Below are 25,076 nucleotides of genomic sequence, written 5' to 3' on the forward strand. Positions count from 1 at the left end.
GGGGGCTAAGGAATTTAAAATCACTAGGGCAGTTGGCAGTCCACTAGCTGCCATTTCCAGCATGCTCAATCCACCAAGAATAAATGTCCATCACAAATACTGAAGTACAAACACACCGACTCATAGCTGCTCATAAATCTGGTATTCAGACATATTTTAGAATAACATTTAGTTTCTGTGCAGTAAGTCAGTGGAGTGAATCTCTGGTTTGTTTTTCAAGGTGGGGGTTGGCCGTAGGTTGTCAGATGTGGTGTGCTTTCTTCCTTCAAGTAAAATCTCTTAAATACAAACTCTTTAAATTTTTTTTTAAGATTTTATTTACTTGTGAGAGAGAGAATGAGAAACAGAGAGCATGAGAGGGAGGAGGGTCAGAGGGAGAAGCAGACTCCCTGCAGAGCAGGGAGCCCGATGCGGGACTCGATCCTGGGACTCCAGGATCATGACCTGAGCCGAAGGCAGTCGCTTAACCAACTGAGCCACCCAGGTGCCCCTTAAATACAAACTCTTTAAAATAGGCATTGGCAGTGCCTTTATTTAGCAAGTGTGGGCCTACTAGTCACAGCCGTGTCTCCTGAGAAAAGAATATTACCAGGCACAATTGGGTCTCGCAGTGTTGTCTGTGATCTTCAGCCCCTCACCATCCAAATCCAATCTTGTGGACGTTCGAGTTTTCCTGCCTTTCCCTGTGCCCATGAGTTTGTTACTTAGATATACCATGGAGTCACACTAAGTCAATAATAATCATAATCATAATCATAATCATAATTCGATGGCAAAGGTGGCAATGCCCAACACTCAGACCTGAGGAATTTAGTGCTGTAATGGAAAAGAAAATAAACCTGTGGCTGACACATACCTAAAGTGAGAGTCCTCTGCTATGAAATTACATGGGAACCAGATTAGCTAAGAAATGCCAGTACTTAGATCTGCTGTCAGCTGGGAAGTGCTACCAGATAGGACTGCAACCCCTCCGTACCACCTGGAAATGGCAATCGCTCCAAGCCCCTTGGGTCCCTCTTCCTCCTGACCCTGGCTACCTCCGCCCCACCCCTGAGACCCCAAGTGCCCAAGATCTAACAACTAAAGGATAACTTACGGCACAGTAGGGGCCTCCAGCTGGCCTTTCTTCTTGACTGGTTGATTTTTTTTTTAAGATTTTATTTATTTATTTGAGAGAGAGAGAGAGAGAGCATGAGTGTGGGGAGGGACAGAGGTAGAGGGAGAAGCAGGACCCTGGGACCATGACCTGAGCTGAAGGCAGACACTTAGTCAACTGAGCCACCTAGGCGCCCCGATTTTTATGCTCTAGTAGGTATTAAATAGTTGCTCAGTTCTGTGTATATGAAAAAGTATGCTAGATCAGTCAGCATAGGCTGGGTTAGCTGCAGAAACAAATGGCCCTCGACTCTTGGGGGTTGATAACAACAAAGTTGTATTTGTCACTCATACAACATGCCTATCAAGCATCTGCTATGGCTCTGTCCCATGTCTTCTCCATGCCAGAATCAGTGAGGGAGGAGGAAGGGACAGGGAATGGTGGCCCGTGTGCTGGCCAGGAGGCACTGCTCATAAGAGGCAGGGGTCACCTCTGCTCACATTTTGTCATCCAGAGCAAGTCTCTTGACCAGCTTGAGTTTACAGGTAGGGCCACTTAAGGAAGAAAAGGGCTGCAGCCTGCCACACAGTGTGTTCAGAAGGTTTCTCTTGGTGATTTATCACGTTCACTCTCTTTGCCTGACTCCTGGCCGCTCACCAACTCCGGCGCTCTCTCCTTCCACTGCTACTCTGGTCTAACCCCCAGGTTGGCCCTGTGTCACCTTGCTTTAGTTTCAGATGGGATCTAATTGATACCTGCTCAATTTCAACACCCATCTCTTTTTCTTTTAAAGACTTTATTTTTAAGTCATCTCTATACCCAATGTGGGGCTCGAACTCACAACCCCAAGATCAAGAGTTGCCTGCTCCACCAACTGAGCCAGCCAGCGCCCCTCAACACCCATCTTGGCAACCCTTCCCCGCTGTCCACAGTAGCCCGAGGCCTTAGGCCAGTGGTCTCCAAACTTCTTTAATTTTGCTGCTCTAGCAGGAACAATTTTTGAGCATGTATCCCAAAGTTACATTTATTTCCATTGTGAGATGTTAAACTATGAATCCATTTATTATGTATTAATCAAGTTTAAGTTCTAGCTTTTTAAAAAATAAATGTAAATGGAAGTTCTAATATTTTCTTACTATATCCTGCTGTTGCAGTCTAAAGTGTGTCCCTCCTCAAATTCATATTTTGAAGTCCTAACCCCCAGTACCTCAGACTGTGACATTCTGTATCTGCAAATAAAGCGTATTTGAAGATGGGGTCTTTAAATAGACAGTTAAGTTAAAATGAGGTCATATGGGTGGGCCCTAATCCAGTAGAACTGCATCCTTATAAGAGGAAGAGATTAGGACCCAGACAGGCACAGAGAGATCTTGTGAAGAATACACAGAGACAATCATCTCCACAGGCCAAGGACAGAGCCTTCCAGGGGGGAAAAAAAAATCCTGCCAACACCTTGATCTTGAATTTCTAGACTCCAGAATTATGAGGAAATGAATTTCTGTGGTTTAAGCCACACGGTGTATGGTATTTGTTCCAGCAGCTCTAGCTAAGTAATACACCTACTTTGGAAATAATTATTATAGGGTACCCTCATTCTAGAAACATTTTCTTCGAAATATTCTTAAATGGATTCTCTTAGTATCTTAAGCTACAAATAATACTATGACTACTAAATAGTTTTTATGTATCAGAGATCTTCTTGGGCCAGGAGTCCCCAACCATGGTCACTCCAGCAGTGTCTGATGTGCATAATAAATGTCTGTGAATGAATGGAATGAACTCAAAAACGAGGAGGGAAGCTTGTGACCCTCACCGGGAAATGGCTCTGAAAGGCCACATGGTTTGCTCAAGGTCAGTCTGCTCTGTCTCACCCCAAAGCTTGCCTTTTAAATTCACTCTTGCCTCTCGTCACAGCCCATTACCGCCCTCCTGACCACCCCTGCTCCTCACCTGGTAGAATGCACCATCTCAGGTCAACGTTCCCAGGCCACAGAGGAATGAGATTTCAGAATTGAAGAGCCAGAGGAATGAGCAAAGTGAACCTCATTTACAGTTGAGGAAAGCCAGGCCCAATAGTGTTCAGAGAGATCTGGTGACTCCCAAGGTCACACAGTGCATCTTATCTTTGGTCGTCATCTGACTTGCCTGAATCATTCTCTCCATTAGAATTCACACTAGCTCACCCTCACAAGTGAATCTGAGACCCTCAAAAAAGCCCCGTAAGAAAATGGAAAAACAAGTCCACAGAGTGGAAGAAGATCTATGTAATATAAATATCTGACAGAGGACTCCAATCCTACATGTATAAAGAACTTCTATAAGTCAATAACAGATAAGCCAGTAGTAAAATAGGCAAAAGACTTGAACAGGCCCTGCACCACATGACCAATAAACATATAAAATAATGCTCAAATTGCTCAGCTGCCCTAAATATCAGGGGAATGAAAATCAAACCATAACGGGATACCAACACACCGACCAGAATGGATAAAATAAAGGCAAATAATACCAAGTGTTGAGGGGATGTCGAGCAACTGGAACTTGTTTCTGGTAGCATAAATAGGTGCATCCACTTCGGGAGACTGCTGGGCAGCAACCACCCCTATTGCGCATACGCTAACAATTCCATTTCAAGGCCCAGAGGAGCAGAAACACAGACAAGTATTCACCCAGACACCATGTAAGAATGTTCGTAAGAGCACCATTCATACGAGCCCACATGAAGCATAGCGCAAATGCCCATCAATAAATAGTACAATAGAGAAACTTTGTATAAATCCATACACTATAATGCCACAACAGGAATGAACAAACTATAACTATGTGTGAAACCGCTTAAAAACCTAAAGCTGAACAAACATCAAAATGGCTGCGCTAACGCTTCAGCAAAACTCAACTTTAAAGTAACTTTTTCCTCTCCTCCTCAAACCTGCCCTCCTCCCTTCGTAGTCTTTTATTCCAGGAACCCAGTACCAGCCTAAAACATGACAAAGGAGGCTGACAGCAAGTACACAACTCCTGTCACAATCAGCTAGCTCCTGTATTTCCCTACAAAACCCCCCCAGCCCCTTCCTCCAGGCGGGCTGGCAGTTTCTTTTTTTCTTTTTTTAAAGATTTTATTTATTCATGAGACACAGAGAGACAGAGAGAGAGATTGAGATTGGGAGAAGCAGGCTCCCCACAGAGCAGGGAGCCCGATGCGGGACTCGATCCCAGAACCCTGGGATCATGACCTGAGCCGAAGGCAGATGCCCAACCGACTGAGCCACCCAGGCGCCCCGGGCTGGCAGTTTCTTGAAGGAGATAACCTGCTGCATCCTCCTTTGCCCGGCAAAGTAATAAAGCTATTGTTCCTCTTTATTCCCAACTCTGTCTTGGTGTTATATTTTGGCTCCGAAGCACAGAGGTCGGTTTTCTGACAGCTCGTGCGATAGTGTGGTTGGATCTCATAAGCATGCTGACCTAAAAGCCAGATACAAAAGAGTTAATATTATATACGTTCATTTACACAAAGCGCCAAAACGGGACAATGAATCAATGGTGTCAGAGGTCAGGATAACAGTTACCTTTGGGGGGGAGGTAGTATCTGGAAGGGCAGATGAAGGGGTTTCCGGGGTGCTGTTATAGTTCTGTTTCTTGATAGGGGTGTGTTCACTTTGGGAAAACTTAACAAGCTTGTGCTTACAATTGTATCCTATTCTATATGTATGCTATACTTCAGCAAAATGTACCCCGTTCCCCCCCCCCCAAAAAAAAGTTGATGCCGGGCTTGTTATTCTCCAGTTCACAGCTGTTCTTTGAAATGTAGTTAGTCATTCACACTTGAGGTCAATGTGAAACCCCTTGCAAAGGTGAACACATTTGAGTATTTGAAGCCTGTAGTCTCTCTTGAGGTTTCCTTGGTAGGAGTGAAACGGTTTAGGGTTTCAGGAGCGTCAGCTTCGTCTGTCCTCCAGCTAAAGATGTAAACTGTTGGCCTGCAAGAGCCCCGGGGTGTGGCTTCGGGTGGCTTCGCCCCTGGGGTCTGGGTGATGTGGGGACCGCCGCAGACGCCCTGGGGCGGGCCCTGAGAGTGCGCTGCTTCAGCTCTGGCCTGACAGGAAGGAAAGAGAAATGCGTCAGTTGTTCCAAGGTGAAGAAAAATTGACTTCCTTCTCTCCAGGACAGGCGCCCCTGTCTCTTCTCTTGAAGCAGATGCAAAGGTAGGAGAGTATCCGAGTCCAGCCTTTCAGGTAGGTTGTTCCGAGGGCGAGGCGGGTAGAGATTACAGTGATTGTAACTTTTCCTAAATCAATGACCTGGAGAAGGTGGGAGACAAAAACAGGGATAAATTAGACAGAGGATGACTTCTAATTTATTGAATAGCATGCATTTAAAATGTAATCTAAATGGAATGGAGGAAGTCATTGAGACTTAGTTAAAAATCAAATCAAATCAAAACCACTATCTAAAAGTTATATGGTGTGAATTTTTTTTAAGGTGATGTTTGTCTTGATTGTATTTATATTGGGTTTATTGCATTTGTTTGCTTGCTTCTGTGGCTTGTAAATTTGTGACGGTTTATTACTGTTTTGCTCTGAATCTACTTCATAGATTCAGATTGTTTTGATCACCCATAATTTCTAGTTTGGACATGGGACATAAATATACTTTTAAATTAAAGGGAAAAAAAGTAAGTTAGTTGGGATCTAATTTAAATTTCTTTCGGTTAAGCTTCCTTAACCTGCAAATGCATTTCTTGGCAAGAGGAGAGATTAGACGGGAAAATGTGCACTGGATATTAAGGATCTACTACGAAGTTAGAATCCGTGTAAGAAAAAGATTATTCAGCCAAGATAATGGGAGATTCTAACTTCTTAGCTTTTCTGCCTGAATAAAGCATAAGGCTTTGAAGTTAAACAGCCCTGAATTGGAGTATGATTTCTCCAAGCCTCGCCCTCCTCATCTGTAAAATGGGCGTACTTATTTCACAATGTTGTAATGAAGACTGAGGTAATGTACGCAGAGCCCTTGTCAGACTGGCCCAGAGTAAGTGCTAAATAAATAGTTGCTTTTGGTCCAACAAAAAGGATAACAATCGCTATGAGTAGGATCTCTAACAATGTAATAATCTTAATTCTCATTTCTTTACGCTTCCATAAAAAGAGGTCAAGTTTAAGCCATAGAAATCATGGCTTAAATCACGATGTCAGTGTTTAACTTGGATTCTGAAACTGCACTTTTGGGGGGTTTTTGGTAGCAAGATGAAGCTCATTCCCCTTGCTCTTATGTTGGGTAGGCTTCAGGTCTTCTAGATTTCTAGATTTCCACATACACGCATCTTCATATATTAAGGACTTGACATTTATACAGCTCGTGGAGACTTTTTTAAGAGAACAAATACGACGTCAGGTACAGTGCCTTGGACATGCCGTGCAAGCAGGGTGGGGCCGGAGCTTGAGCTTTACCAGCTTCCCGGAAAATCCACCTCTGATTAAATGACAAGAGAGACAAAGAATTGAGAGACACCCATCTCGCCTCACCTTGGCAGAAACGAACCCAGCACAGCTGGGGTTGGGACGACAGAGACCAGCGCTGTTCTGTATTCATCTCCTATCTTAGCCACGTGCCCTGGTGTTCCTTGTGGCTGCGACAGGCTTCCACAAAGAACACACATGAGCAAAAAGGGATGACCTTGTCACGTGTGGCGTCAGGGGCGGTGTCGTGACACCCCCATCCCCCCGCCTATGTCCCAGGCAGGGTAGCGTGGCTGTGTCCTCAAGCTGCAGCCTCTCAAGGAAACCGCTGTGGTCAGAGCAGAGCAGGCTTGTGGCCCCCGAGGTGACCTGTGCCGTGGCCCATTGCAGGGCTGTGGCTTTCAGGCTTTGAGAACCTTCGGCAGTTTCCCTTGAGTGTCCCAGCAGCATGGACAGTCCTGGTCACATGCACACACGCCCCCGCAATTTGCCACATTGCCACTGTCCCAGTCCCCTGCATCATGGTCAGGTGCAGAAGCTTTCTCGCCTGTGAGCTGATGACCGGCTGGTAGGAGACAGCAGGTGATGGGGTGGAAGGACAGGGGACTGCTGCCTGCAAACAGAGAACGCCTCCTTTCCTGGCCTCCTTGCTTTTCTCCCTCAGGGCCATGGTCCTCGTGCTGCCCCCTTGGCAGGTCTGAAAGCCAGTCAAGCTTTGCTGTGAGGCCGAAGAAGGAGACCAAACATTTTGCAAGCGTTCATTCCAGCCATTGCCCTAGGTCTCTACCTGGATGACGTATTGAATTCCCAAGTCAACCCTGTGAAGCAGGGACAGCTTTCTCTAGGGCACGAGGAGGCAGAGAAGGAAAGTAAGGCTCGCAGGGATTAAGCAACTGGCTCAAGAGCACATGGCTAAGCCTGGGAATTGGGTTCAATCCCAGACTGTCCGGTACCCCAACCGATGCGGAGGTGGGACAGCTTGGTGTAGAGGGCTTCTCTAAGCGGCTGTGGGAGATTTTTCCTTCAAAATGGTGCTGTGGTATTGGGTTTCTTTTTTAATTGTTAAATATAATTAGGCTGGTAGGTGGAGTGCTGTAAGCAAAGGTAGTTAGCACTGCAAAATTACAAACGTGCAATGGAAAAAGGAGGTCGGGGCTCCCTGTAGGTAAGAACAGAGCCCGACTTCTTTCCTTGGGGCAAAATAAATGCAATTTAAGAATCTGCCAGGTGAATGGGACAGTGACTGCATAAAGAGCATCTCTGAAAAATGGCTCTGGGACACTTCATCCCTCCAGCTAGGAGGCTGTGACTTTCTGCATGAGATCATTAAAACAACACTTGGGAGCATGCTTCTCAAATTCCAAAATAACTCAGATTTTCCTGTGCTTTTCAGTTTCCCAAACGCTGAAGCTTTCAGAACTGGGTGCTTGCTTGCTCACCTGACTATCATGACTTCCTACTCTGCTTGAATTCACGCTTCCTGCTTTGCAAGCAAACCCACATGTCACAACATTCACTGCATTTCTCAACACACGCCAACCATTAAGGACCTACTTTCTGGGTGGTGAGGGATCACTAAATCCCGGTGTCACCACTAGAATGGACTCTTGAATACAAGCCAGAATGAAGTCAGGGTCCCAATAGAGAAGTATACAAAGGAGAACGAACAGTGTTATAATGAAGAAGGAGTGACTAATTTTGATTGTAAGTAAGGACAAAGCCTGAATTAGGTAGCAATTAATCTGGACCTTGAGGGGCGCCTGGGTGGCTCAGTCGTTAAGCGTCTGCCTTCGGCTCAGGTCATGATCCCGGGGTCCTGGGATCGAGCCCCGCATCGGGCTCCCTGCTCAGGGGGAAGCCTGCTTCTCCCTCTCCCACTCCCCCTGCTTGTGTTCCCTCTCTCACTGTCTCTCTCTGTCAAATAAATAAAATCTTTAAAAAAAAAAATCTGGACCTTGAAAGATTAATATTGATAATGATACTATTACTACCACTACTGCCAATTAGAGCTAATATTTTTCAACTGCTTACTATACACTTGCCATAGTGATCTGAGAACTGGATATGTATCAACACGGTTAATCCTCACAACGACTCTGTGAAGTAGGTGCAGTAGTTCTCTGGATAGGCAAGGAAATTGAATCCCAACCAATTTATGTAACTCGCCCAGCAGTTAGTGAGGGGCAGAGCTGAGCTACTCCCCCACACAGCCAGGCTCCACACCTGCTTTCCTGACTGTTCCCTCAGGGCCTAGGAGTAGATTAGATTTTGGTGGGCAGAGGGAAGAGCAGGAGCAAATGCATGATGTGCTTGGGGAATAGTCTTGAATGAGTTCACGACGGGAGCATCGGAGCACTCACAGGGAAGTGGGGATGCAGAAGTAGGAAGACACCAGATCGGGGGGTCAGGAAGACTACGTTTGTGTTTCGGAGCTTGTTTATGGGCAGTGGACAAGCTGGGCTCCCATGCTAGTGGAAGAATGCCACATTTCCACCCCATATTGGTACATACACCGTCCCCACCTAGAGAGACCCCTTTTCCATTCCTCAGATCAGCTTCTCCTCCTCCCCCAGGCTCAGCGGGCCTCACCTTTGCCATGAAGGCTACCCTGTCCCCCCTGTTGCCTTCTCCCTCTTCCTCGCCATCCACTCAGTTCCTGTCACTACTGCTCCCGTGGGTGACAGCCATCAGCGTGCAAGCCAGTGGGCACAATCCCCTCTGCCCCCCAGCAGCTCTCCCTGTGACCCACTTCGTGAGGCTTACAAATGTGAACCTCTCACCTGACTCTGTCATCCTAGACAATAATATGTAACACAACGCGAGGAACACACAACCGATTTTCATAGATTTCATGTCATTCTTTTACTACCTCCATGTTCTACTTCAAAACATCACATCAATCAAAACATCCATGCAAGAAGTGTATTTGTTTTACCCGTGTTTCAAAGAATATGACAAATATTCCAACATGGTTTCTACTACAGGTGACTAGGAATGGAATTTGTAAAGGTGTACGTACCCCGAGAATACCAGGAAGTGGTTGAAATTCTGATTTTCTTGGTGTTCACCATGGACCTGTGCTGCCCACTGACTCCATCTGCCACCCTAGAAACCTCTATTGGCTAGGAAGTTCACTAAAAAACAACAACAAAACTTTAAAAAATTAAAAATAAGTAAATTGTTGCCAGGGGCCTGGGGGCACTTTGTCTTGGATAAGTAGATGGTGAGCTAAGAACAGTTTCAGTGAAGCGTTTTTGAGTGATTTGCAAGATGGATCACACAGTAGACTGTCCAAGTTGGCAGTTGATACAAAACTTCTAAGAATTCAAATGCCAGCCTCACTGGGATGAAGTGCAGAAAGAGCCCCAGAACTTCGATTGAAGAGGATTGAAAAAAATGCAGCTAAAATAATTCAAAGATTTTGCGTTGCAAGAACTCTGAGCTGTCAACTACAACCTGGAGATCAGATCCAAAATTGCATATGCAAATTCATAAACTGAAGCTCCCAAACACAAAACACCAAACAACCAATGAGAACCAACCATTCTCTCTTTCCCAAACCCCATTCTCCTACAAACCCAATAATGTGTTGAAACATGAACAAGAGAATTATATAACTTAATTTGTAAGCGACCTTAGAAATGATTGGGTCTTCTAATTCAGTGGTTCTTAAAACTATGAAACTTTTTTTTTTTTAGGTAGGCTCCATGCCCAGCGTGGAGCCCAATGTGGGGCTTAACTCACAGCCCTGAGATCAAGAGTCAGACGCTTAACCAACTGAGCCACCTAGGCTCCCCTTAAAACTATGAAACTCCATGCTCACTCATTATAGGAAATATATTGTAGTTCACCTTTTACTATCCAGAACCAGAATTCATGTATACTGTAACCTACCTACACACTACTTCTACTACAATGCAATTATCATGATAAAAAGGAGAAATAAGAGGACTGTATATATATTTATAATTACCATATAATGTGAACTTGGACATGTAAACTACATTAGAAGACCCAGTGAAGTTGTCAGATGTTTATGTAAATAGTCATGTTGAATATGACATGTACAAATGCAGATTGTTAACCAGCAAAGGGCAGGAGTCTTTCAGATACTACAAGCAATGTTGCCTTTGGTAATGCAACTTTCTGCAATGATAAACAATTCTTGTTAAAGTTCTAAGTGAAACAAAGTTCAGTTTTCCTTCAATCTACACAATAGTTGCATCCTGGAAAACTCAGAGTATATTAAAATCCTGCAAAATACACTCTATGTTCATATAAGAGTTACATTTTATCAGATAATTATAATTTTTTTTCTAATCGAATTATCTGGTAAGGTAGTCAACATTTGCATGGGGATGCAAGACAATTTTGTGTCGCTGTGACAACCAGAAGTGCCCCACAAATTTCTAAAGATGTAAGTGTGGTACTGCCCCCGTGAAAATCCTGGGCGAGTCCCAATGAGATGAAGCAATCGTGGCTCAAATGTGGTAAATGGAATATCTAAGCCACCAAGCCAGGTGGGACACTAGGAGGTCCCTGGACACCAAAGAGAAAACGTCTTCCTCAGTTTCTGTGAAATCTTGCTGTGAAAGATCCTGTGGTGATGCCCGATGAACAGAACCAATTTATGACCCTGGCGTGATGCTCCCTGCAGTACCAATAGCATCATTTAAAAAAGTCACCCCTTGTTTAGAGAGGATCTAGAGGCAGATCCTTCAAGTTAAAGGAAAAAGTACATTTCCATCTAATGATAGAAGGCTTTACTGGTAGTAAATATTAACCAAGTGCTTGAATGGCTGAAGGTTTACAGAAGCTAGGATCAAATATCTGAAAGTCAAGAATAAAAAACACAGGGGGATGGATACCAAACACTGATCCTCTGGTTTTCTAAGCTTTATGCCAACATCACCTTGGAATATCAGGAAGCACCATGTTTTGATCTCTATTTGAAATGCTTTCAGTGAATTATGATTTGGTTCTAGCTTCTTAGCTTTAAGATCAATATAATAATGATCCCTCAAGCATAATTTTGCTTCTTCTGCTGAACCATGGCTCAAATAATTGATTGTTTTCTCAGTCTATGCCCTTTATACCTATGAGAAGGAGGTCCTTCTCATCTTCCTTCAGTTTATCAGAATGATATACATCACCTTGATTTTTGTTTTGTTTTGTTTTGTTTCATTTTGTTTGGTTTTGCCTTGGCTACTAGGAAGGTCAGAAATACATCTAATACTCAAGCACGGTGAATGTCTCACTGCAGATTTCTGGTAGAATGATCTCCCCTTTCCACTCTGACTGCTGATGTCTCTCTGACTTTAATTGTCCTCTCTGTGCTTTTATTGTAAGCAACATCATAGTCTTCTTACACATGGGATAGAGTGTAAATCACCAGTCAATCAAGTCATGTGCTCTAAGCACTTGAACAGTGTGTGGCACTTGGAAGGTGCTCAGTAAATATTTACTGAATGGATGGATGGATGGATCCAAGAAACAACCCAAATTTTACTTTTCCGTAAGTAGGAGTGAATGGCCACTGGGGGGAGGATGAGCTCCCTCTCATCCATGAAAAGGACCCTTCCCACTGGAGGCCCATAGCCATGAATTTGATAGAGTATGAGGAGTGTTTTTACATAACTGAATCCTGTATTTCTGTAAAACCCAACCACTTGGATGAGTAAACATTTGTGTGTGCCAGGATTCCCCCAATGAGTCCCCTTGTTAATGTCATTTCCACCCCTGTAGCACATGACCAGAGCCAGAGGGTGGAGCACAGAAACCCCGTGAAAAGAAAGCTCGGTGCACACAAATCAAGTGTTTTGAGCCAAATGCAAAAATCTTCATTGAAAATACTTGAGAATCGGGGCAACTGTATAGTTCTTGGCCCAGTGGTAAATAAGAAGGAGGAAGAGCCAAGGGGCAAGTTTAGAAGAAATAGGCTCATAAAGTTGGCGACATATTGGCCAATTTGCACCTTACCACTTGTTACTTGATGATACGTTATTGCATATTGCTTTCCTGTTTTCCAGAGACTCAGAGCCTCGGGGAACTGAGATCTGCAAGTTCCATCTGTTCATCCAGAAACTGGGGACCAAGGAGGATTGAGGCTTTGCATTGGTCATAACAGTGATTACCAGCCAGCCTGGGCTAGAGCCCAGAGTCCTTGCTGCTTGGTCATTTTTCCATCTTCTGGATAGGAAGCCTTTTGAAGACAGGCACTGGTGAGTACTTCCCTGAAGACGAGAGGCCAAGAGTGCCCCTTTCAGAGCTCTGCGACTTCCTACTCTTCATGCAACCTGTGCATTTGGGCGAGCTGTGCATTTTAACTTTGTCCCACAATAGAGCAACTGACAAATCTAGAATCCCTTAAGCCATGAGTCCTTAGCCTATAGGGCCATGAACTTGGATTGGGAAAAGATTACTTCTTTATTTATCTACCTCTAACTAAAAATTAGCATTTCTTTCCATTATGAATACAGGCATCAAACCAGAGTAGAACTAGCAGGACTGGTAACTGTCACTAATAGAAATCACACATATTTTCATACCACGATGTATGTTGTAGATATCTCAAAATATTACTTATAATCATCATTACTTTGATATTATAGTAGTTGTTAGATCACTGCTAGATCTCATTATTTCATGCATCAGTGAACATAGATATTATTATAGTAAAACATTTCAGTATAAATGATTTCCTTTGTAATTCAATGTATTTTATTTTATGCATTAAATACACAGGCTTCACCAGACTACCAAAGATTAAGCAGAGATTCTTAACCCTTTCTTTTCTTACAGAAGATGATCCCTTAGGGCTCTATTAACCCCTTATTCAATGATTTGTTATGATCATAAATTAATATAATGTGGATTTCTATTGAAGCCCAACAAAAGTTTAGCTTCTAAAGCATTGAAAGGAAGTCTTATTACTAAGGAATTCATGTAGATTTGATTAAAAAATGGCATTACAGAAAGTATATTGCTTTGATCTACACTTTCTGCTTTTCAATGATATGCATCTAGCCAGTGTGTTTTATCAATTCAACACCATCTTCTTGGTTGGGGTGGGGGAGGAACAAATTGAAGGTCATGTGAGCCCAGTGTCTCCAATGGGGGAAAAAAAAGCAGGGGGAACGTATGCAGAACCTTTCAACCAGCATTAGACAGAAACAAGACCCCATGCATGTGACATCCTTGAAAACCATTAAAAAACATAAATAATTGATAGATAGAGGTTGTGGGATATTCCTACTTTTTTTGAGTTTTGAAGTTAATTGTAAAAATAAGAGCTAAGTGTTGGGCACATTGAGTCTTCTAATGTATTTTCCATTAGGATGATAACCGTTAAACATGGACCTTTTTGCTTCTCTGATCACTGGAGATACGAATAATTCAAGAATAATTCAAGTTCAGAAGTGTGGCTTTTAGAAACACGAGAAGGCCAATTTTAATAAAATTTAAAGTCTTACATTATCACGATGGCAGAAGGTGCAAAGGTCTGTGTGGAACATTTTGTGTGTCCAGAAGTGATGCCGCAGACATGCACAAGCCAGGAAAATGAGGTCATTTTGTTGTTCCTTTCTACAGGCTTTCAACTGGCTGGGCTTTTAATGACCATAACTGCTGACCTGAAGGCATTGGAGGGGAAGGTTAGCATCTGAATGTCCTCCATACGCTTCTGCTGCCGTTTCTAAGTTCCCGCCGACTGGGGCTCACTTCTGCTTTGCAGAAATTATCTGCTTGGAGCCGGTCTGATTTATAACAATCTCTGGCAAAACCTCAGAAAACAGATATGCTTTGGGGTTAGACGGACTTCAGAGGCAGCAGTAAGGCTCCGTGGAAAGGCTCCCCGGGTTGGCATGAGGCTCGGGGAGCCACGAGTCCAGCTGAGGGGCAGTCTCTTGGAACTTTCTTCTCCTGAGGAGTGTGACACAGTTAAAAAGGACAAAAAAAAAAGAGTCACAAGCCAAACCGTTGCCACTATATAGGAGAAGGAGCACTTTCAAGCACTTGGGGCTGCTCCTGGGCGCTCTGAGCTCACCCACAGCACAGGGGTACTCGGCCATGGAGTGACACTCGGCTCAGGTCTCTGCACGAGAGAAGGAATGGCCCGGGACATCAATCTGAATTCCCTCCAGGAGTTGGAACGCGAGGTCATCCTCCAGGTTCTGTACCGAGACCAGGCGGTTCAAAACATCGAGGAGGAAAGGATCCGGTAGGCTGTCCTCCACATGCGTGCAAGTCCCTGGGTTTTCCTGCTTGCAGCCTGCTGCCACCTGCTTGCTGGCCACGGGGGGTTCGGGCGTCCCCTCTGCAAGTGGCCCCGTGAGGGGTAGAGGCCAGGTAGCCCTGCCCTCTAACTGAGCTCCCCACTGTAAGGGCGAAGGGAGGCTGCTTTTGTCATTGACTTAGAATAGTGCCTTTTTGTGCTAGGTGTATTGTGGGCTGCTTGTCCCTTTGCTACTTCGTGGGACTAATTCAAAGGAAGGTTTGCAGGCTTCTACGATACCCCTCAAGGGAAAGACCTCCAGCGAAGGTTTGCCTAAATTGTTGGTGGGGGTCTCCGAAGGCACACAGAAAAGCCGAGAAAGCAGCATAGAAACAGCAGGTCTGCTGCAATCCATTCCTGTCTTTTTCTTAGTGTGCTTTTGCTTCCAAGTTGGCTTTGAGGGGAGGGGAGTATAAAATATGAACCTGCTCAGCCTGTTCCCTGACTGATCTGTCAATAGGAAGTTCCTTTCCTTGTCTGTCTGGAAGCTGCACGCACTGTTTGGTATGAGTTAACCCTTAATAAAGCAGGGCTATTATCAAAACTGCCGATTGGTAGCGGTCCAGATCCACCCTTACAAACGGCGATGCCTTGTTTCTCAATGTCTGTAAAGGACGCAAAGACTGGAAAATAAGTACGTGGAATAGGCTTTTGATTTTGTTTTGTTTTTAACGGCGGAACTCTTTCAGAGTCTGCCAAGAAAAATACACATATAAATAAATAAAATTCAGGGCAACCCAATGCTTGAGGAATGAGAAATTTGCGGGGTAACTGGAAGATACAGTGTCTTTTTTCTGTCCTTCCCTGTTATCCCAAAGCTCCCTAAATGTACTTGTACTTTCTTCCACTACAAAATAAAAAACACTGAACAAAATGGAATTGTCTCTGATGATTAGAGGCCTTTTGGTGATTTAGAAACATTTTGAATATCAGCAAAGTAACTCGGATGCTGTGGTCAGGAAGTTTTGTTCCGGAGGGTACAGACTGTAGAGCCAATCCTGCAATTTCTGCAAACTGAATGAACTACACTTGTTTTTTGGGATTGGCTTCTCTCTTCTAAAAGTAGCTAGCAGAGACATTTCATACAAGAGTGTTCTGGTTAATAACACCTCTTTGGGGTCCAGTGTAAGGTCCCTTAGCACACTTGGGCTATTATCTCGGGGAAATAGGGACTGGAAGTGAACTGACCACCCATTAAAAAACAAAAAACAAAACAAAACAGTAGCTGGGACGCCTGGGTGGCTCAGTTGTTAAGCGTCTGCCTTCGGCTCAGGTCATGATCCCAGGATCCTGGGATTGAGCCCAGCACCAGGCTCCCTGCTCAGCCAGGGAGACTGCTTCTCCCTCTCCCACTCCCCGCTGCTTGTGTTCCTGCTCTCACTATCTCTCTTTCTGTCAAATAAGTAAAGTCTTTTTAAAAAAACAGTAGCAAAAGCATAACATCAGTTAAATAATTTTATTGGATAACTTAATGACAATAGCAGGCATGTATATCTTTATAGATCTTTCCATGCCTTCTATATTAAAATTGATGCCATTTTCTCTGTGTGCGTGTGTGTGTTTTGTTTTGTTCTCTCTCTGTCCTTGCTAACCATGACGATGTCCTTTGGGCATGGAGGGATGAGCCTAGAACCAAACTAGAGACTAACTCCTCTGTGCCGGCCACTTTTTAGGCTTTGCCATTGAATCCTCCCAGCATCTGTGGGAGGTGAGCTCTTTCTCATCTCCGTTTCACTGTGGAGAAAATCTCTGAGCCTCTTTCTGGAGAGATTGAGTGAGATGCCTAGTTCACACGGCCATGTTGTTACCCGGGTGTGTTGGATGCCAAAGCCCCTTGTTTCTTCTCCTGCCGGGGGTGGTACTGTTGGGGCCCTCGCCATGTAGGGGTACGTCTGGCGTCTGTCCTTTCTTTCAGTCATAACTTACCATTTGACTCTTTGGGCCGCAGGAAACTGAAGACTCACTTGCAGCATCTCCGGTGGAAAGGAGCAAAGAGCGTGAGCCCGGAGTACAAAGAGAAGTCGTGTGCACGCTGTCAGCGTGAGCTGGGGCTTCTGCTGAACCGGGGGGCCGTGTGCAAGGGCTGCAGCCACCGCGTGTGCTCGGAGTGCCGAGTGTTCCTGAGGAAGACCGATGCCTGGAAGTGCACCGTGTGCTTTGAGGACAGGTGAGATGGCTGGGGCCTTCACGCCCCCGCAGACCCGGCCCCAGACGAGCTGCTGACAAAGCACTGTCGCTGCTCAAGTTCAACTGGTGCATGTTTACAGAGGGCTTCATATGAAGCTACCTTTCTAGACTCGGAAGTTACAGTAATTCAAAAATCAATTTTATTATATAAAAAGGTTCTTTTTTCCCTTTAATTTACAAGTGTTTGTTTATAATGGCTAAGGATGGGTTAACCCAGGAGTTAAGATGCATTTGGATTTCATAACTAGGTGCCTGTTTCCTTAGAGCTTAATTTATCTCTTTCAGAAAGTCAAGTGAATTTTAACACATGGAATATTAGAGTGATCCTGTGTAGTGTTCTGTATTTGTTTTTAAAGATTTTATTGGCTTACTTATTTAGTTAGAGAGCATGACCGGGCAGTGGGAGAGGCAGAGAGAGAATCTCAAGCAGACTCTCTGCTGAGTGTGAAGCCCCATGTGGGGCTCAATCCCAGGACTGCAATCATGACCTGAGTTGAAATCAGGAGTCAGATGCTTAACTGACTGAGCCACTCAGGCACCCTGCGTTATTTATTTTTTACAAAATATTTTGTTGAGGTATAATTGACCTGTGACATTATATTGATTTCAGATGTATGGCATAATGACTTGATATTTGTATACATTGCAAGGTGATCGCCACAGTAGATCTTGTTACCATCCTCTTTATCTGTACTTCAATTTTGAATGATAACCTTGCCGGGTAGGGTATTCTTGGTTGGAAGCTTTATTCCTTTCAGCACTTTGGATTGGATTTATCATCCCACAACCCCTTCTGGCTGCAAATTTCTGATGAAAAATCTGCCAGTTGTCTTCTGGGGGTTCCTTGCACGTCCCAAGTTGTTTTTCTCTTGTTGCTTTTAAGAGTCTCTTTTTATCTTTAACTTTTGACATTTAATTAGGATGTGCTTGATGTGATCTCTTTGGGTTCATCTTATTTGGAATTCTCTGGGCTTCCTGGACCTGGATGTCTGTTTCTCTCCCCACGTTGGGGAACTTTCAGCCATTATTTCTTCAAATAATTTTCTGCTCCTTTCTCTCTCTCTTCTCCTGTTGGCCCGTGTAATGTGAATTGTTATTCCATTTGATGTTGTCCCATAGGTCTGTTAGGCTGTCTTCATTTTTCTTTTTTACTTCTTTTTTCCTTTTTTGGCTGCTCTGTTTGGGTGAGCTCCACTGCCCTGCCTTCCAGATTGCTGATCTGTTCTTCTGCTTCATCTGGTCTGCCGGGGAACCCTCCAGTGTGTGCTTCAGCTCTGTGACTAATGTTTGGCACTTGCTGATGTTTTCCATCTCTTTGTTGAAGTTCTCACTGTGTTTATCTGGTCTTCCCCTGAGTCTGGTCAGCATCTTTATGACCATGGCTTTGAATTCTTTATCAGGCAGATTACTTATCTCTGTGAAATTAAGGTATTTTTTTTTTTAAGATTTTATTTATTTATTTGAGAGAGAGAGAATGAGAGACAGAGAGCATGAGAGGGAGGAGGGTCAGAGGGAGAAGCAAACTCCCCGCCGAGCAGGGAGCCCGATGCGGGACTCGATCCCGGGACTCCAGGATCTTGACCTGAGCCGAAGGCAGTCGCTTAACCAACTGAGCCACCCAGGCACCCGAAATTAAGGTATTTTTCTGAGCTTTTTACCTTGTTGTTTTATTTGGAACATACTTCTCTATGTTTTCGTTTTGCTTGACTCTCTGTGTTCATTTCTTTTTTTTTTTTTTTTTTAAGATTTTATTTATTTATTTGTCAGAGAGAGAGAGCATAAGCAGGGGAAGTGGCATGCAGAGGGAGAAGCAGGCTCCCTGCTGAGCAAGGAGCCCAGTGCAGGACTTGATCCGAGGATCCTGGGATCATGACCTGAACCAAAGGCAGACACTTAACCGACTGAGCCACCCAGGCATCCCACTCTGTGTTCATTTCTATATGTTTCTAAACAGCAGCCTCTCCCCATCTTAAAGGAGTGGCCTTGTGTGGGTGATGAACCTTGTCACTTAACCTTGCCCTAGGTCTTGGTTATCTTTCCAACTTTTGTGATTGCCCAAGCAACCTGATTTATTCTTGATAGGGTTCCATTGGTGTGTCAAGACCTGTTGATGTTCCAAAGGGAAGGATCTGTTAGAACCTAGTTTCAGGCTGATTGGAAGCCAGACCCATAGGCAGCAGCTTTTAAAGTATGCAAATAGATACAGTCCTGTGGGACCATAATCATAACCTCTGCTGGCCTCCAGGCCAGGAGATCCAAAGGTGTCCTTTGGATGGAGGTTGCAAAACTCAGGGTTCTAGCCAATGTATAAGCTCCTTCCTAGGAGGTACCACAGAGCTGAAGCAAGGCCAGGGCTGCAAGGGTGGTGCCTCCCAGCCTGTGTTCCCTGAGAACACCTTCATAACCCCTGGTTGTGTGGCAAACAGGAAGTCTGCCCCTCAGGCTAAAGCTCCAGGACAAGTAAATAGGCCTTTTTTGCAGGGAGACTGGGGATGTGCTTCAGTCTACCGTCTGTGCAGGGCGCTGGGGGTTGTAGGCTGCCAGGAACTGTCTTAGCAATTGTTATAGTCCCATGGAGCCCAGGAACACAAGCGCCCCCTGGCCACGAGGGCCAGGGGATCAATGGGTGCCCTCTGTGTGGGCTGCATGCACCTGCTGGCTTTGCGACGCAGCTGGAGAGCGCAGGGGGTGGAGCGCACCCACCGGCTTTAGAAAAGCCCTGGGAGACTGCCTGGGCTGTGCGTGCCCTCTGGCCTCGGTGGGGCTGCAGGAGGGCACCGTGTCTGTTCTTGCCCCTCAGCAGCAAGGCTGTGGGAGAACGCTGTGACCACTTGCAGCCTCCAGCCCCAGTCTGGCAGCAGGAGCGTGGAGCAGCTCACATGCCCGCTGGCTTCGGCCAGGCAATGGGAGAACTCCGGGACCGTTCACCCCACGGCAGTGGGAGAGTGCCCTGTCTCTGGGCGCTGCCTGCGCTAGCAGGGAGAGAGAGAGCAAAAATTGTGCTCATCTCTGGAGAGCGTCCCACCTGTCCCCCGCCCCTCTGGCAGATGCTCGAAGATTAGCAAATGAAGCTCCTTCACATATAGTCTAGATGCTTTTCAAACTTGCTTTTGTCCTGGGTCTCTATGTGAGAGAGACCACATCCCTCTTGGACTTAAGGAAGCCCCACTGTTTTTTCTAAGTGAGACCTTTTGGGGGCGCATCTCTCTGGTGCAGGTCCCAAGGGTTGGGGTGCCTGGTAGGGGGCACAATCCCCTCGCTCCTCTGGGAGAAACTGCCCTTGTGAGATCCCTCCCTGCTGTGAGTCTCTGTGCTGGGCGGGGCGGGGGGCGGCTTTTGCGAGACCGTGTCTCTGCATCTCCTACCCACCTCGGTGTGGTCTTTCCATCCTTTGTTGTGGAGGGGCAGTTCGGCCGGTTTTCAGCTCTTCTTCAAAGGGAGTTGTTCCATATGAAGCTACAGATCTGGTGTCCGTGGGAGGAGGTTTGTTCGGGGTCTTCCTACACCACCACCTTCCTGCGCAGCTTTCCATAAGGCTGTTGGGAAGGAGGTAGGCTGACTTATATGGGATACTCAAATAAAGAAATGAGTATTCTTTCTATTAGTGCCAGACTGAATCTTCACATATTTCAATCTTTTGGCGTCGTGAGGTGTTGTTTTTTTTTTAAATTTTAACACAGAATTGGTATTTGGAACGACCCATTTTGAAAATGATAAACAGCCTGTTTGGCTCAGGCTCCCACTTTTCAAAGCAAGAATGGGCTGGTCATCGATTACTTGAAAACACAAGAGAGGGTGTTTCTGTTTGTTGGGGATGGTGCACACAAGGATATCGTAGAACCTAGAGGAAGGGAGGAACATTCGTCTGGTGTGAATCTAGGAGAATAATCAAGAGACTTGGGGATTTGAAAACAGCTCCTAAGTGTTGCTGTAAATGTGTGGGTGCCCTGGACAAAGATCCCGAGAGGCACCCACACTGTGTGGGGCGGCGGCTGGGTTTTCTCTCCCCCTTTGTCAGGAGGGTTGTGTTTAGTGGGCCCCTGACATTAATGTCCTCAAATTTCCTGTCCCTTTGCAAGGCTTAATTTCAGTCCCTCATCCAGAAAGAAGTGAAGTTGTTCAACCAGATTTCTTTGCTCCCGAACAGCGCACCTTGTATTTGGACAGCCGCTCGCCAAGTCACGCTGACTCAGTCAGAGCTAACTCTGCACATTTCACGCATTTCATGTCTCTTTGGTTTGTTGAGGCCAATGTCCTTCAGGCTTTGCTTTTTTCTTTTTCTTTCTTTCTTTCTTTTTTTCTTTTTTTTGATTTTTAAAAATTTATATATATATATATATATATATATATTTTTTTTTTTTTTTTTTTTTGCTGGTACAGCTACTCCAAAAAACAGTATGGAGATTCCTCAAGACGTTAAAAATAGAGCTTTTTTTTTTTTTTAGTGCTCTGGGCTCAAGGCCTTCAGGCTTTTCTTATCTTGAGAGGGAAGGACAGGGAGTTGCTGGGAGCTGCCTGGGCCCTTGAAAGAGGAGGTAACAATTCCCAGTAACATCTAGAAAGGTCTTAAGATTTTCTTCCCTCCTTTCAATCATCCGTATGTATTTGAAGTCTAAAGGTAAACAGTGCCTGGTAAGGGGTTAAATACATTGGCGTTTTTTTGTCTTCAAAAAGTTCACTGTAAACTAAAAACACAATGAGAGGCGGAATGAGGCTGAGGCTGGGAAGGCGGCCTGTGTTGAAATCTGCACCCAAGAGGGCCTCATGCCCTGGGCATTGTAACTCTACCCTCTAAGTACACAAAGTGTGATTTCTAAAACCCTAGCTTCCTTATTGTGAAATAAGGATGCTTTTCAAAATACCGAAGATAATTGCATTACGAGGATTGCCTCAGGAAATCATATGGGGGACAGAACGAAATGAAATAATTTATAACAACACGTACTCCACCCCCCTCCTTTCTTGGCAGTTCTCTGTTCTCTCTCTGGTTTTGTACACCCTGGATCCCCATCCTAGAGAGAAGGCTGGTAAAACTTTAGAATATATGACAGTCATAACTGATGGGGGACAGGGGTCCTGGACGGGAGGTGGATCCCAGAAGCTTTCCTCTTCCTGCAGCTTTGTCAGCTTGAGACTTGGTCCTTGGGAAGAAGTGGATCCATTGTGGGACAAGGAGGAGGGAAGGAGGTTTGTTAAATCAGGAAAGGGGAAGCTGTAGGATGGTGATTTTATTTTATTTTATTTTATTTAAGATTTTATTTATTTACTTGTTAGAGAGAGCATGGGCGAGAGAGAGTGAGCGAAAGTACAAGCAGGGGGAGCTGCAGGCAGAGGGAGAAGCAGGCTCCCCACTGAGCAAGGAGCCCGACACAGGACTCGATCCCAGGATGGTGATTTTAAAAAAGCAAAACCAACTAACTGGTTGAGGCAATCAGAGCAAAAGTCCCGCGGGACATGCTGGGCTCTGGGTTGTGTCGAGGTTGCAGGAGGCCTCTGAGGTTTCTGCTTCAAGGCAAGTCTCCTCTTAGAGCTGCTAAGGGGACACCTGGGTGGCCCAGTCAGTTAAGCGTCTGTCTTTGGCTCAGGTCATGATCCCAGAGTCCTGGGATCGAGTCCCACGTTGGGCTCCCTGATCAACAGGGAATCTACTTCTCCCTCTCCTCCCTACTTGTGCTCTCACTCTCTCTGTCAAATAAACAAATAAAATCTTAAGGAAAAAAAAGAGCTGCTAAGGGTCCCAGGGAGCTCAGAGGAGGGAGGAGTGAGCTGGCTCGAGGTGACTTTCAGAACATCTGTGTTTGGAGTATTTCTGGATGAGGGTCAGGACCAGAGAGGGAGACGGGCATCCTCAGGGAAAGAAGATAGCATGGGGATGAACGTTTAGCATTTCTTTATACTGCATGTTTCTTTCTTTCTTTCTTTTTCTCTTCCTTTCTTTTTATTATGTTCAGTTAGCCAACATATATTACAACATACAGTACATGTAGTACAATGTATAGTACATTAGTTTTTGATGCAGTGTTCAATGATTCATTAGTTGCATATAACACCCAGTGCTCATCACCACATGTGCCTTCCTTAATACCCATCAGCCGGTTACCCCATCCCCCCACCCCCTCCCTTCTGTAACCCTCAGTTTGTTTCCCGGAGCCCAGAGTCTCTTAGGGTTTGTCTCCCTCTCTGATTTCTTCCCGTTTAGTTTTCCTTCCCTTCTCCTGTGGTCCTCTGCACTGTTCCTTGTGTTCCACACATGAGTGAAACCATGTGATAATTGTCTTTCTCTGCTTGACTTATTTCACTTAGAATAATCCCTTCTAGTTCCATCCATGTCAATGTGAATGATGGGTGTTCATCCTTTCTGATGGCTGAGTAATAGCCCATTGTATATATGAACCACATCTTCTTTATCCATTCATCTGTTGAAGGGCATCTCGGCTCTTTCCACAGTTTGACCATTGCTGCTATGAACATTGGGGTGCATGTGCCCCTTCTTTTCACTACATCTGTATCTTTGGGGTAAATACCAAGTAGTGCAGTCGCTGGGTCATAGGGTAGCTCTATTTTTAACATCTTGAGGAAACTCCATACTGTTTTCCAGAGTGGCTGTACCAGCCTGCATTCCCACCAACAATGTAAGAGGGTTCCCCTTTCTCCACATCCTCACCAACACTTGTTTCCTGTCTTGTTAATTTTTGCCATTCTAACTGGTGTGAGGTGGTATCTCATTGTGGTTTTGATTTGGATTTCCCTGATGGCTAGTGATGTGGAACATTTTTTCATGTCTGTAAGCCATTTGTATGTCTTCTTTGGAGAAGTTTCTGTTCATGTCTTCTGCCCATTTCTTGACTGGGTTATTTGTTTTTTGGGTGTTGAGTTTGAGAAGTTCTTTATAGATCTTAGATACCAGCCCTTCATCTGAAATGTCATTTGCAAATGACATTCTCCCATTCCGTGGGTTGCTTCTTAGTTTTCTTGACTGTTTCCTTTGCTGTGCAGAAGTTTTTTATCTTGCGTGTTTCCTTTAAACCTTAAAACAGTCTTACAGGGCAATGACGACTATTATCCCAATTTTATAGGTGAGGAAACAAGAGGCTAAGAGACAGAAGGTAGTTAGCCCAAGGCCAGGGAGTCAGTTAGATTAGAGCCCTGGTCTCCTGAATCCCTCCCCTTCTAGATCTCTGCCTTCTCTTGCCTGCAGGGAGAGAAGCCACTCAGAAGACCTTGGATCTTGGGCTGCAGGAAATGGGGTGTGGGCACAGAAGCTTAGCCAAAAGAAAGCCATACCACAGTGCGCCAGTGTTGCGGAGGGTGGAGTCAGGGGCCGGGGAAGGTGAAAGGCAATGATCCGCAGGAACGTCTTCTCAGTGAACTGGGCATGAAGTGATAAGGCTGGAGGTGAAATGAAATTGAGAGCAAAAGAGAGGCAGCAGAAAGACCTCAGGAAACAAAGACACGTCGTCGAAAAGGACTTGGAAGAACAAAGTTGGTTGAAAGTTGCTTCTAGTTGTGGGGGGCCTATGTTTTCAGTAGGAGCCATCAAAAGAGTGTGATTTGGGAGAAAGAAAGAAGAGAAAGAGGTGTAAATGCGTCCTTGCTTCTTTGCTTAATGTCCCCTTCCCCCCTCCATGTACTGACAATTTCCACAATGAAATGGTGCAAGGTAACAACCATGTTGAAATGTCAGAGAGACTAAGCTTTATATTTGCTTGTTTGCTTTAGCTTTGGTTTTAAAAAATAAGATTGAACTTGATGACTTAGGTTCACATTGATTTTTTTTTCCCTTCAAAATTATTTACTTTGCAGTAGTATCCAATTTCATGTGTCTAGAGAAAACCTGCTCATCCTCCCTGAAGTAGACGGCTGAGGAATTACAGGTGCTCAAGACGTTTGCCCTTCAAACTGCGATCTTTTTCTCTTGCTTTGTAACTGGCTGTGAGCATAAGCAATCGTTCATTCTTCAGTTTCAGATACTTGTTGGGTTGTTCTCTCTCTGTTTCATTAGGAATGTTTGCTATTTATAAATAATTAGAACAGAGATTTTAGAGTTAGGGTTTCAAATGGTGGG

At 44.9% G+C, this 25,076-nt stretch overlaps 1 protein-coding gene across 1 annotated transcript in view; it reads left to right on the forward strand.

Annotated features, from left to right (window-relative positions):
- LOC118001964 (synaptotagmin-like protein 3) overlaps window positions 1-25,076 on the forward strand; it is a 94,366-nt gene that overhangs the window by 1,369 nt on the left and 67,921 nt on the right. Inside the window, exons 3-6 of the mRNA XM_034992173.1 lie at window positions 5,259-5,328; window positions 12,582-12,773; window positions 14,143-14,770; window positions 16,773-16,991. Coding sequence (XP_034848064.1) covers window positions 14,661-14,770; window positions 16,773-16,991 — 329 coding nt within the window. The 5' untranslated portion in view covers window positions 5,259-5,328; window positions 12,582-12,773; window positions 14,143-14,660. The remainder of the gene's footprint in view (window positions 1-5,258; window positions 5,329-12,581; window positions 12,774-14,142; window positions 14,771-16,772; window positions 16,992-25,076) is intronic.

Source organism: Mirounga leonina, unplaced genomic scaffold, assembly GCF_011800145.1.
Source record: "Mirounga leonina isolate KUSES-001 unplaced genomic scaffold, KU_Mleo_1.0 Mir_55, whole genome shotgun sequence".
NCBI lineage: Eukaryota > Metazoa > Chordata > Mammalia > Carnivora > Phocidae > Mirounga > Mirounga leonina.